This window comes from Sphaeramia orbicularis, chromosome 11 (assembly GCF_902148855.1).
Source record: "Sphaeramia orbicularis chromosome 11, fSphaOr1.1, whole genome shotgun sequence".
In the NCBI taxonomy this organism is placed as follows: Eukaryota; Metazoa; Chordata; class Actinopteri; order Kurtiformes; family Apogonidae; genus Sphaeramia; species Sphaeramia orbicularis.
The window spans coordinates 56,143,624-56,155,173 of record NC_043967.1 but is presented as its reverse complement, the minus strand read 5'-3'; the positions used below and the strand labels follow the sequence as shown (position 1 = coordinate 56,155,173).

General features: G+C 39.6%; 1 protein-coding gene across 1 annotated transcript in view; it reads right to left on the bottom strand.

Annotated features, from left to right (window-relative positions):
• Positions 1–4,149, bottom strand: part of LOC115428443 (ectonucleotide pyrophosphatase/phosphodiesterase family member 2-like) — an 89,431-nt gene extending 85,282 nt beyond the window's left edge. The window contains 2 exon segments of the mRNA XM_030147492.1: positions 3,911–4,078; positions 4,081–4,149. Coding sequence (XP_030003352.1) covers positions 3,911–4,078; positions 4,081–4,149 — 237 coding nt within the window.
• Between the last annotated feature and the right edge of the window lie 7,401 nt (positions 4,150–11,550).

Below are 11,550 nucleotides of genomic sequence, written 5' to 3'. Positions count from 1 at the left end.
CCCCCCCCCCAAAGTCCAAACTCAAAAAAGTCCACCAACCAAGCAAACTCAAACACAAAATTTCCACTTTAGGTTTGTAACAGTCTTTTAGCAGAAAAGGGAAAAAAAAGAAACAGTTCAGTTTGTTTTAACTAAAAATTCTGCTCCGTTTTTTCCACAGTCTCTTAGAACACAGAACAAAAAAGAAAAAAAAAAAAAAAATACAGTTCATCTCAGTCCATTCTTAAAATAAAAAAAAAACAAGCGCACAGTTCAATTTTTGGGCTTTGCAATAAAACAAAAATATTTTACTCACGCCCTGTCCTCACAGTCCTGTCGTTTAGTCAGTCAGTCAATCCTTTTTTAAATGACTTTATTAAAATGTTTTTGGGTGAAGTCAAGGGAAGGTTAACATCTGGTCCAAAAAATGTAATTACAATAATCTACATCAAACTTATATTTTTGGGTAAGTAATTACTTACATTTTCAGAAAATGTATTTTAAAAAGAGAATAAATTTGTGAAAAAAATAAATTTGAGGAGTTTTATGAGCGTGAATGTTTGCAAAGTGACACAGTTTAGTTCCGTCATTCTGGGTTCATTTTATAAACTCTCATAAATAAACTACATTTATTACAAATACATTGATATTTGACTATTATATTAATGTCATATTCTAAACACAGTGTTTAAAATTAATAAATGCATATATCTATGCAAAATACATTTGAATATAATGTTAATATTATTTGTATGTTTTAAATATTGTATAAAAATGTATGATATTGATAAGCGAAATAAAAAATGTTTAATTTGATATTTACTTTTGTTGTCCATCTGTGATGGTGACATTTGTCTAAACTCTCTCTATTTAGGTTTGATCAAATATTTTTTTCCTCTATAACCAATTATTGGGTTGTAAAATAGAGGGTTTAAGGTTTACACTGAACACATTTGAGGATGAAAATGTCAGAGGAACTTCACTTTGGAGAACTCTGGCAAAAAATAGACGTTAATCTTTTGTCCATCTGTGACGCAGCAGTTTTGGATATTTTTCATTTAAAAATATTTGAAACTAAATTTTGCCCTTTGAGTCAGTTTAAGGTGGCATTTAGAGCTTTACAATTATGTGTAATATTTGTCTTAAACTTGTTTGGTTCCATAGTTATGAATCATAAAGTACTGGGTGGTCCATCTGTGATGCCCTTCACCTCATCCATATAATGTATGTGGACAAAAAGACGACCAGACTAGGCCAAGTGCACATAATTTCAGCTACTCACAAGTATTTAGGACTTTTACTGTACAACTAAAAGCCCATAATTAATATATTACAAGAAACACACAGGTTGTATTTTTAATCTGTGTTGAACAGGTAAAGTCTCCAGAGGAATTAATAACCTGAATTTTGCAATGAAGGCATTTTTTAAAAATGATTTTCAGAAACCCTGATTAACCCATAAAAACCCAAATATCCACCAGTGACTCAAATCATTGACTGATTTAAAAAGGTAAATCACTGCTGATCCACTAATCCTATCAATCCATGTGAATAATTGGTGTAAAATACAGTTCTTCATCTTTTCATGGTCATCAGATATGACCTATTTGGATGTTCAGAGGCTCCGTAGTTACCGTGGAAACACCATCATCTTCCACAACATTGATTCACCAGTAAAACCCATGGAGTTGGCTCAATGACAGTGGATGGACACACTGGGTTTATGTTCAGTTCATGACAGATTTTACTGAAAAAGTTCCTTTTTCTTAAATTTTCTCTGTTTTTGGTATAATAACCCTCAAATGTGATCTCAGCGTGATGTTTAAAGTACATGATCAGTAAAGTAAATATGGGAAAATAGTTGATTTTCACTGAAAAAATACAAAATGAAGAGGACAACATTATGATAAATGGAGATAAATCACATAGGAAAGGTTGACTCTAGAGAAAAATTGTCAGAGAAGTAGCGCTGGGTCGTTATCAAATCAAATCAAATTAATGTGCCATATTATACCAGTTCTACTGACAACAAACACCTAACCACCAGCAGAGGTGAAAATCTGGCTTCCAGTTGTGTTTTTTCACATTTCAACTGGAGCATAATACAAAAACTCCATATGGAAAATTTGCAAAAAACCTTAAAGTATTAAAATACGGTTTTGCATTTGGGAAAGACTTGGATGTATCGCTAAAAGCAAAAGTAAAAAGGGAATAGGCTCCACAAATATTACTAACCAGTCTAGTAAAACATCTGTGTTCTTCTATTTTAATTCATAAAATGAATTCTTATATTAATGCGTTGTCATGTACAGGTGAGAGACCTGTTATGGTTCCAAAAGTGAGGGAAACACTGATCGACAACGCTGCATGTTTTTCTGTACAATCATCATGTTTGTTTTCTTTGTAATGATTCATTTTCCAGTGAAACCAGGAGGGTTTTTAAAGGCTCTATTTAACTTGAGAAGGAGGACGAGAAGAAACTCAACCCCGGATATGTAATCTGAAGAGGAACGAAAGCTGTCAGATAAAAATAGTGGAGGAGAAAGTACATTTACCTCAGCATAAAACTGAACCACACAAGTACCTGCAATTATGTATTTCCATGGGTTAGTTTGACGACTTCATTCTTCGCAGTCACAGACATGTATTTCTGATGATGGTGATGATGACAGACATAGAGGACAGTCCAAGGGCTGACCATTAACCCATGAAGACCCAGCAGCAGTTCCAATGAAGTTTTCTCTAGTTTAGATCTTTCTTGAATGATTTATCACCATTTACCCTCAGTTTATGGTCTGTATTTTGCATTTTTAAGTGAAAATGTGCTATTTTCCTATATTTAATGTACTGATTATGTAGATGTTCATTTAAGCTCAGATTAAATTTGAGGGTTATTACATCCAAAACAGAGAAAAATGAAGAAAAAGATTGTTTTTTTCTGCAAAATACATCATTAACTGAACATAAAATAAGTGTGTCCATCCGCTGTCATTGATCCACCTCCATGGGTTTTACTGGTGAATCTATGTTGTAGAAGATGACGGTGTTTCCACAGTAACTACGGAGCCTCTGAACATCCAAATGGGTCATATCTGATGACCATGAAAAGATGAAGAACTGTATTTGACACTAATTATTTCCATTCATTGATCGGATTAGTGGATCAACAGTTTAGATCAGTAGATGGCTTAGCTTTTTGAGGGTTAACAGAATAAATACAAGGTTCTGGATGGTATGAAACGATCAACTGTCCTTATTTTTCAAGTATTTTGCCCATTTTGTCCCCATTTTAGAAGGATTTGTTCACTCTTATGCCATATTTGAAGTTTTTTTTTTGGTTCATTTTTTCCCTATTTTTCAATTATTTTGCTCATTTTATTCTCATTTTACAAGTGTGTGTACATTTTATCTGTTGAATAATTGAGGTGAAACTGTATTTTACACCAATTATTGTCATGTATTGATCGGATTACTGGATCAATAAATATTTAACATTTTATATCAGTGAATGATTTTGGTCGCAGATGTATGTTTGGGTCTTTATGGGTTAATCTACAACTTTTGCTTCCCTTTACCTCCCCCAGGTAAACAAATGTGTGTGTCACTGTTGACAGTGAGCTGTTCCAGATTATCAGCCATCATCCTCCTCATACTTCCTCCTGTGCTCTGTCCCCAATGTCAGCTGTGTCTTAATTCAGTTATGTGTGTACTTTTCCTCTCTCTTCAGGTAAATCTTCCACTCGTGAAGCTGAAACCCTCACATCGGTGTGAGTCAAAGTGCAGTTGTGTCACTCACTGGTCGATACGTCAATTCTGCAAACTCCTTTTAAAAGGGAGTCTGTGTGTGGTGGGGATACTTCATATTCCCCCAAATCAAAGTGTACAAACAAAGCCACATCTGAATCAAACATGTACAACAGTCTTACCGTACCAAATTGCCCAGTATCATGTTCCAGATGTGCAGTCCGCTGTTGGCATTCCCCCTTAAAACAGCTCAGAAATAGCGGCCAACGTCCGATAGGAGCTCCTGTGTGCGTCTCTGCGGATCGATGGAGCAGGGCGCAGGGGTCCGGCTCATTCCCTCCCCCTCTCTCTCTCTCTCTCTCTCTCCCTGTGGGTTGTTTGCCTTCGCTCGCCCTCTGCCTCTCTCGGTCCTGGGCCAATAAGCATGAAGTCATGGTGACAGCTGTGCTCTGGTACACACTGCGTCAGCAGCACCGGGACTGGAGGCTGCACTGACCGGGTCCGGGACAGAGCCGAACCGAACCGAGCCAAGCCGGGGGGCAGAGGCTCACTCACGGACAAACATGGCGGGATAAAGTCAGGTTCTCCCCCCGGAACAGATTTAAAAACAGAACACATACTGAGCTAATGAAGGGACAGTTCATTTAAGCTAGGTTTAGCTTTAAGCTAGTTAGCTAGGAGAACGCACACGAAAACGGGCTAAAAAGGTCCAAAGTCAGCGGTTCTGCTGGTAAGGTTCTGCCGCGGCGGTACCGAAACACCATACATTTAATACAAAAAAATCATTCCCGTCCCATTAGACTTATTTTACACATGTAGAACAGTGGCGGCTGCTCTTTCAGACAGGGGAAGCTCATGGTCGGCTCACATCAAAAAAACTGTCAAGTTTTTTTAACATAAATTCGGCCCTCCGTTCCTTTTGAAGAAAATGTTCAGTGACTATTATTATTATTATTATTATTATTATTATCGTACCAGTAGGCGTCTTTTCCAGGACTGGCCCAGTGTCCTGTGAATGTCCAGCAGAGCTGGTCTGCTCGGACGGCCTTGGCCCAGTGCATTGTGGGTGTAACTATCTACAAAACCAGGTTAAACTGAACAAGAAATGATTAAATTATGGAACTGAAACAAGAAAACGCTGAAATTATGTTAAATTGAAACAAGGAAGTCCAATGAGTGTGTTTTATTTACAGTGCAAGAAATGAACCAGTAGTTTGGTAGTGGTTTGTGTGGTTTCCCAGCAGAATGTGTGACGGTATTAAACTGAACTGTGTCAGTGAAGGAGCAGATCTGAACACAACTGTCAATCAAACGGGATTCAGCCTTTCGACCGATCCTCCAATCAGCACGTGGAATTCTGGCGCCCGGCCCGGCCGAGCTCCGCCCACAGCTCCATTCACCCCCAGAGACGCCCGGCGTCCGGGGGCGGGACAACATCGTGGTATTTGTCCAATTAGCGTCCAGTTTAGAATCAATGAAAAACCAGGTCCACTCAGTCCCACTGAAGCCCACAGACGGACACAGTCTGCAGACACATGCACTGAGCAGAGATGGAGGAGAAAACACAGACACGGGAATGGAGGAGAAGGGAACAGCCAGTCTGTTGGTTTGTGATAAAGCTGATTCTGAACCAACTCATCTGTGAGATGAACGTGTTCTAAGACATTTGGAGTCAATAAAATGTCAACACAACAGAACAGATTTAACCATTTAATTTGAGTAATTTTAGGGGAAGCCGGGCTTCCACTGCAGTCTGAGAGAAATCACCACTGATAGAACATATAATAGTCCTATCTTCAATAGGAAGCCGCGACCGCCATTTTCTATTATTCCTGCCTAAGAATAATGCTCCAAACCATCAGGCATGCGCAACTGCATTGTTGGTTTGTTTATTTATTTATTTATTTGCACATCATGAAACAGCAAGAGAAAATTAAAAAAAACAAAAACAAAAAAAAAAAACCATTCAAACAAGTAACATCATTGTGCAGGAGAGGTTAGAAGCCAATTAAGGCTCATGTGACTACCTCCCCAAAAATGAACAATAGAGGGTCTGCACGTGATGTCACTGCTAGCGGAAGTCACAGTGGCTCCGCCCACTGAGTGTCAGACAGAAGCAGATGACTGACAGCGCTGGCTTCAGTACTGTCTGAACTGAAGAACAATACTGAATCCAAAATGGGGCAGAGCTGTTGTTGGTTGGTTGTATTTTCAGGTTGTTAAAGCAGTGGGAGCTATCGTTTACAGACACCCAAAGACAAAGAAAAGAGAAGGAGATGGATCCACAAATCCAGGAAACCAAACCTAGATCTGTGGATCCTGTTTGGGGTCAGCTAACATTCACTGATGCTGTATTTTTGGGTCCAATCAGACCTGAAATGACCTATTGTTTTGGCTAACGGTCCTTCTTAGTGCAGCTCTTGGTTTCATGATCAGATCTTTCCTGGTTTTTGTCTTCAGTTTGGGATTGTGAACCTTGTGCTCCTACATGATTAGTAAACTAACTGAGGGTGTATTCACACCAGGAAAGTCCGATAGTTCACTTGCTTTGGTCCGGACCAAATTTTTTTTTTTTTTTTTTTTTAATTTGGTGCGGTTCGTATTCACACTGTACATTTTTGTAAGTGGACCAAAATCTGTAAACAAAACCACATGTGCTGAGGTGGTTCATCCATTGGACAGAAATGAGCAGTGTCCATTAAAGCGCTCAGTCCAAAGTGAAAGGACAGAATCATGGACATTCGGCTGTTTGTGTTATCGTCATAGTGGTTTTTACAGATGCAGACGTCTGCACAAGTGTTTGAGCAGCAAGAGCGTTTGATGCAACGTCAGGTTTATAATGTTGTAGAATTCATGTCTCAATGACGAAGACACAGGGCAAGACGGCTACGGAGGACAGCGCTCATGTGCACATCATGTTGTGACTGTTGGTCTGATTCCCACAGACAGAACAGGTCTGAAGTGTGTATTCTACTAGTATGTGAAAAGACTGTTCTCCAAAAGCATTAGTGCTCCGTACTGCTGACCATGTGTATCTATCCTATATCACCGTTCAGTTTAACCAGGGACAGAATTCCTTAACGCAGGTAAAGTTTGCTGGGGCTGATGAAGTCGTTTATTATTTTTTATTTCAAGCACAACAGACAGATCTAACCATGATCCTAATCATTCTCTCGCTGAACAAGCTGAAAACGTCGGAGTTTTTCCGTGTCCTTTCTGTCAGCTGTGTTACATGCACATCTGCCCAGATGTCCAAAAGGCAGCGTGTCCCTTCCCAGCTCCAAGTTTGACCAGGGCTCATGTTCAGCTCCGTAGCCTATCCTCACTCTGAGCGCTTCTCTGGTAAAACTCTGTTGTCCATAATGCTCGACGCACGACGGGAGCTCGTTAGGTACAAAAACCCAACTGAGTCGGATCGGGTCCGGTCTGCTTTCACACGTCAAACGAACCGCACCAGGGTTCGTATGGAACCGCACCGAGACCACCTCTTCAACTGGGTCTGGGTTCGCTTGTTTGGTCCGGAACAGAGTTCGGTGGTTTTTATTCACACCAGCCCAAAAGGTCCGAACCAAGGGAGCAAACGAACTCTGGTCCGTTTTAAAGGACCAAACAAGGCAGGTGTGAATACAGCCTGAAACTGAGGCCAACCTAGTTTTACAAATACAGAGGAACTGGAGAATAAAGCTACGACGGAGTATTAGGACCACAGAAGAAAAGAAAAACACTGGGCACTACCAGAAGAAAGTCAGAAAATATGGAGATAAAACCTGGAATTTTATGAGAATAAAGTCATAGTTATAAAAAAAACTCTTAATTTAACAAAAATGTCATTGGCTTATGAGATTAAAGTCGTCATATTCTGACAATAAAGCCATAATATGATCAGAATAATGTGTTCATTTAAACCAGGTGGTGTAAATCTGCTAATTTCCCAGAATGCAGTGGTGCCCTGCTGGTCCACAGCAGTAGTATCTGTGTTGGATAAAGGACTGGATCTGAACTAGACTCAGTAAATCTGCTCAGTCCCAGTAGATCCTGCATATATTCACTGGGGTCAGTCCACGCTGGACTGGAAATGACCTTTGGATCAGCTGGTTCTGGGCCCTAGTTTTGGAGCCTTTGGATCAGCTGGTTCTGGGTCCTAGTTTTGGACCCTGGTTGTCAGTCCTGATGAAACCATGTATATTAGTTTCAGGTCCAAATAGCGCTGACCCCCTCCCCCCTGGATCAGGTCTGGATCCTCCATGTGTGTCCACATGTCAGTGTTCATGGACCACTTGTTCTTTGGTAGCTCGTACAGATCCATGTCCAGTCCAACTGTCCTTCATTTAATTTCAGATTTCCCATGGTCCTTTGCTCTGGCTGTGTTTACTGCTATACTCCGTCATGTTGAGCAGGTTGGTTTAAGACAGTCTGACTGAGAGGGGCGTGGCCTGGGGGGGCAGTGACATATGTGCAGACCCTGTATTCTATTATTCCCGCCTAAGAATTATGCACATGCTCCAAACCATCGGGCATGTGCAACTGCATTCTTCTGACGTAAACATCTGGTACTGAAACCTGTCGTACTGAATTTACCCCATTTATTTATCACTTACTATCCCCCTCAGACTCAGGAAATGTCAGTAAAGCACCAGCTTTTTTTGTTTTTTATTAAATAAGTTCCTATACTGGAAACATCGTGATGCAACAGTTTTTTCAGATGCAGTTTTTCCAATTTTTATGGAATGTCCTTTGTGGTGGACAGTTTTCTTTTCTTTTTTTTGTATAAAGTTGTGAAACTCTTGTCCACAGATGTGGACAGAAAACCCATAGCTGGGTCTGAGGAGGCTATAGTAAATTTTACGTTATTTTTATATTCAAAACTACACAGTTAATGAAGGTAAAACAATTAATATGGGTGTAAAACCAGCACGCAGCATACTGTACCAAACGTACCCACGTACTGCTCATGTGCGCATGCGGAAACACCAGAAGTACAAAAATAATACGGGGTCAGTGGTAAAAACTGTACACAACACCTATTTATAAAACTCACTACAGCCTCAGCATTTCACTGCCTGGGTCCATTCAAATCTCTGAAAAATTATCTAACAAAAGTGAGTAACTGCTATTCTTAATCCTTTAGCAGGCAAGTGACTATTTTTGGTCATTTCCTCTGTCATTAAATATGTGTCCAATCCCATGCATCATGTTGGTTTTTATAAAACTATACAGTGACTCAGACAGATTTTACAGACATTTATAAAAGCAGTAGATCGTAAATATGAGTGATTTTTGTCTGTTTATGACTTTATGACAGTTGTTTTATTGCATGTGTTTACGTTTTAGCAACTGCTGCTCAGATGTTTTATGGAAAGAGGAGGGAGACTGTTGTCACGGCAACGGACGATGAGGTAGATGACGATGTCCAATAACACACTAAGGGCCCGTTTACACGGCGTAGGATTCAGTCGACTCCGGGAAGATTTCATGGCGGATTAGCCTTCTGTTACCATGGAAACGGTGCCTAGAGTGCCTGAATCCGGAAACTTTTGATACCAGGGTCCAGGGTGGAACGTTATCGATACGCTCCGCATTCCAGCTCCGTGTTAACGCGAGTCGGAGCGTTCCGGGGTAAAATATGACGTCACCGCATGCGCGCGCAGCCAAGAACCGCCAGTTAACCCACTCCAGGCCAGTTGGTGGCGGTAATGCGCCTCCAAGCTGGTTTTCCAGCCTCTATGACACAATAAAGCTGCAGAAAAAGAAGGAACAACCACAACAACAATGGCCGGTGTCAGAACAACATACGTACTGCTAACTGTGCTCAGCTCGTCTGTCCAGACACAGAAGTCCTGCGTCTTTGTACGACCACTCGCCATTGTTGTTTGTAAATAATGTTGTCCGCCTCTTTTTCTTCTTCTCCTCATTTAAAGGCTGTCTAAACCGGAAATCGTTTGTGCGCAGGCGCGTGTTTTACCGCCACTGTTTCACTACAGCTCTACATCGCCAGCTACTGGTCTGGCATGGACACTACAGCGTATTCAGCCGTCCTCGTGGACTCATGTTAACGCAGATCGTTATCATAGCGGCTTCGTCTTAACGCGGAATGATTTTATAACGCAAAGGAGAAATCTTTGTGGAGTGTTGCCGTGTAAACGTACCCTAAGGTTGGAATGTTGAATTTCAGAGTATTTCAGTGAGTGAAATATAAAAGCTTAAACTGGTTTCCAACGATTCAGTGTCGTCTTAATTGTAACTTTGTAAGTTGAATATTCTGTTTGTTAGTCCAACGGCCCAAAGGGTCTGATGGACTGTTGGTAGCAGTTGTCGTCCATCATCCTTAACCTTCTCAGACCCAGCTCTGGGTTTTCTGTGCACATTTGTGGACAAGAGTTTCACAACTTTATACAGAAAAAAAAAACACTGTCCACCACAAAGGACATTCCATAAAAATTTAAAAAAACTGCATCTGAAAAAACTGTTGCATCATGATGTTTCCAATATAGGCACTGATTTAATAAAAAACTAAAAAAGCTGGTACTTTACTAACATTTCCTGGGTCTCAGGAGGATAAACAGTTTTTCAAGAATCTTCTTTTCTGAAACTGTCATTTAGAATGACTTGATATTTGTCGTGGAACACACCAGAACAGGAAAACAACAACATGTCAGATTATTTCCCTGTGATGGACCTTCAAATTGCCCTAACTGCCCTAATTTACATCCAAGGGTTTTCAGCAGCAGCACAGGTCGAAGGAGCTCCTGCCTGGATCAGGGACCACTGTCCCACTGACACAGAAACAGAGCCCAGTTTAATGTTTTTCAGAAAACAGTATCTCATAAACTCAGAAAAACAGAGCAAATTCATTTTTTTGCACAAAACAGTATCTCGTAAATTCAGAAAAACAGTGCCCATTTTTTTTTCAACTTACTTTTTCTCGTAATTACGAGATAATTATCTCGTTAATTCAGAAAAACAGAGCCGAATTTAATTTTTTGTGTGAATGCAATACGCTTCCGTAAAATCAAACCTGCACTGTAACTAGTAAAAAAAAAATCCAATTAGGGATGTAACGATTACTGGTATAGCGATAAACCGCGGTAAAATTGCAGACAGTTAGTATTACCGTTTAAATTCTAATTCTCATGATAACCGTGTTTGATTACTGCACTTTTCCAAAGAAAACGCCTATGTAAAGATCTGCTTTCATGTCAAATATTTGAGTATAGTTTGAATTTATTACAGTTTTAATTTTCTATACCTAATATTTAAACCAATATTCACTTTTAAAGTCTTTGAAAAGGTTCGTTAAACATCTGTGTGTTATTTATGCAATTAATTATATACATTTTTCAAATTGTTTTTTTTTTTGGTGTGTGTGTGTGTGTGTTTTTGTCCTTCTATGTTTTTATAGTAGGTTAAAGTGAAAAAATAATAGACAGATGATACAGATGAAGTTGTGCTGAAAAAACAGATCCAAACATGGGTATAGTAAACATTTGTTTCTATAGTATATAAAGGCCAAATCAAAAGGACTGAAAAACAGACAGAATAGACTCAGACCACTAAGGGTTAATACTGGAATGTTTCTGACACAGAAGGGACAGTGGGACTGGTATTTTATTTGTTTTTTTTAAATACAACTTGGTTAAATTACTTCAGTGTGTATCAGTACTTTTTGAACATTTTGAGCACAGTTTCAATAATAACATGATAATAATGATAACTGTGATAATTTTGGTCACAGTAACCGTGATATGAGATGTTCATATGGTCACATCCCTACATCCAGTAAATCCATTGGAGTAAAAGCTGCTGTATTTGCCTTTGAGCAGAAACAGT